The sequence below is a fragment of the Microtus ochrogaster genome, chromosome 1 (assembly GCF_000317375.1).
Source record: "Microtus ochrogaster isolate Prairie Vole_2 chromosome 1, MicOch1.0, whole genome shotgun sequence".
Taxonomy (NCBI): Eukaryota; Metazoa; Chordata; class Mammalia; order Rodentia; family Cricetidae; genus Microtus; species Microtus ochrogaster.
In genome coordinates this window covers 111,112,601-111,115,108 of record NC_022009.1, presented here as the reverse complement: position 1 = coordinate 111,115,108, position 2,508 = coordinate 111,112,601, and the positions used below count along the sequence as shown (strand labels likewise).

At 42.6% G+C, this 2,508-nt stretch overlaps 1 protein-coding gene across 1 annotated transcript in view; it reads right to left on the bottom strand.

Annotated features, from left to right (window-relative positions):
- Gmps (guanine monophosphate synthase) overlaps positions 1-2,508 on the bottom strand; it is a 43,026-nt gene that overhangs the window by 30,705 nt on the left and 9,813 nt on the right. Inside the window, exon 2 of the mRNA XM_005344060.2 lies at positions 1,590-1,771. Coding sequence (XP_005344117.1) covers positions 1,590-1,771 — 182 coding nt within the window. The remainder of the gene's footprint in view (positions 1-1,589; positions 1,772-2,508) is intronic.

Genomic DNA, 2,508 nt, shown 5'->3' with positions numbered 1-2,508 from the left:
TGGTGCCCTCTTCTGGCCTGCAGACATACACACAGACAGAATATTGTATACATAACAAATAAATAAATATTTAAAAAAAAAAGAAATAAACAGTGTATTCTCAACTCAGAGAATAGCAAAGCTTCATCTAAAATTTTAGGAAAATAGAAAAGAAGAAAAGAGCTGGGCAGTAGTGGCATATTTAATCCCAGCACTTGGGAAGCAGAGGCAGGTGGATCTCTGAGTTCGAGCCCAGCCTGGTCTACAAGAGCTAGTTCCAGAACAGGCTCCAAAGCTACAGAGAAACCCTGTCTCAAAAAACAAAATAAAAAACAAAAAAAGAAAAAAAAAAGGAAGAAAGGGGAAATAATACTCAGTGGCCAGTGATATGCTCATCAAGCACAGGCACTTGGTACCAAGCCTGACCTGAGTTTGATCCCTCAGCCTCATGGTGGAAGGGGACCCAGCTCCCACAAACTACCTTCCGAGTTCCTCAAGCGCACATTTACACACACACAAAATATAATTTTGAAAATAAAACATATTTGAAGAGAACTACAGCACATCTAGTGTTAGGTTTCAAACCCCAGACAAATGGCTTGAGTGCCTACTTAACATCAAAGCAGACACTGGTGCCAGGCTCTCCCTGGACCCCTCCATCCCTACCTGTTACAGGATACGACTGGCATGCCTGGCCCTCTACCCCAAACTCTTCCAGCCCAAAGGCTGCATTGCTCTTCCCCCAGCTGCCCTTCCCTACTTAATCCAAGCCAGTTTGGTTATCTGCCCTTCCGATCTATCCTTTACACTCTAGACCAGTCTCTTGGCCCAAGCTGCCCCTCTTTCGTCTCCCCACCCAACTCTCCTCAATTGGCTCAGGGTCAAGTCCACTCTCGACTCTCCCAGAAGTCCCTGCCTCTGACTATGTCCTCCCTTTGGTTTATAATAAAGTTTCTCTTCCACTGTATCTAGCAGCAGTCCTTTCCTTTGTTTTCATTCACCTACTGGAAAGGTCTAAGAGACAACTGATGGACACTGCAGTCACTTCTGACAGCTGCTGAAACAGTCTCCTGTGACTTGGCTGTTTAGACTGTTGGGGGTGTGAGCCACTAGAACCAGCCCTATCTGCCTTAGCAATGTTTTTGTCCTTTTAACAACTAGTTTTTCAGGGTTAGAAACAAGAGACTTCCTACAGAAATACTTCCTCCCTTTCAGCTCCTCTATCCAACTATTTGTACATTTGTCTTTTGATCATGCTATAGGGACAATGAACAAATGACCACTAGAATCACATCTAACTCTGACCAACAAATCCTATAAAATATAAACTACTCAAGCAGCACTGCTAGCTCTATAATGAAAATCAAGGCAAACTCCCCAGCATCACTGAAACAAAAAAATAAGGCATCAAAGCAATCTTTCCGATCAAAAGTACAAGTTATTCCTTTCAAATTCCAAATCAAAGCTTTAAGAAATTTCTTAAAAGACTATGTTGAGTTTTTATTAAAAAAAAAAAAAAAAAAGAAAGAAATCCACAATGTTCAAGTAAACTAATCATAAAATATCCAAAATCTAAACTCAATCTTCTAGACACATTGGTCAAAGACTACCGGAATCCTTGCTCCTTTATGGCGAAGGCTGGTGTTTCCAAGGGGAAGATTTCAGACTGCACAAAGAGCTCCCGCACTCTCCGGTCGATGACTTTCCCATACTGAGCCCCAGCATCCAGAATGACAACAGCTCCTTCGTACTGGTGACAGCCATCCTTAAGGTCTCCTCCAGCGTTCTCTGGCTACAAGTAAAACAAATAGAAACTCTTATTAACAAAAATTGTATTACTTAGGACTAGTAAGTTGGTTCAGCAGTAAAAGACCTGAATTTGATCCTGAGACCTGCACAGCAGCAGAGAAGTAATTCCTAAAAGTTTTCCTGTGGGCTGGGAGGTGGTGGTGGTGTACACCCTTAATCCAAGCACTTGGGAGGCAGAGGCAGGAGGATCTCTGTGAGTTCCAGGCCAGCCTGGTAAACAAAGTGAGTTCCAGGACAGCTAGAGCTGCAACCCAGAGAAACCCTGTCTCAAAAAAACAAAAAAACAAGTTGTCCTCTGACCTCTGATATGCACACTGTGGCACGCTGTGACTTCACATACACAAAATGATTCTTTTTTAATTACACCATTTTAAAAAACAGGGGGTCATTGTTAGTTCCAAAGCTACAAAAATGTTAACTTACGCTGCATTTTTAAGCTATGGATTCAGAAATTCTTTTAAGTGGAAGATGTTAATACACAACCAGAAGTGGACACCTGTGAGTGCTCACTTGTGCCAGTGTGCTTTATGTAGTGATGCAGACAGTCATGCTTTGTGTACAGACATGCAGACAGTCATGCCTTGTGTACAGACAGGCAGACAGCCATACTTTATGTACAGACAGGCAGACAGCCATGCTTTATGTAGTGATGCAGACAGTCATGCTTTGTGTACAGACAGGCAGACAGTCATGCTTTGTGTACAGACATGCAGACAGCCA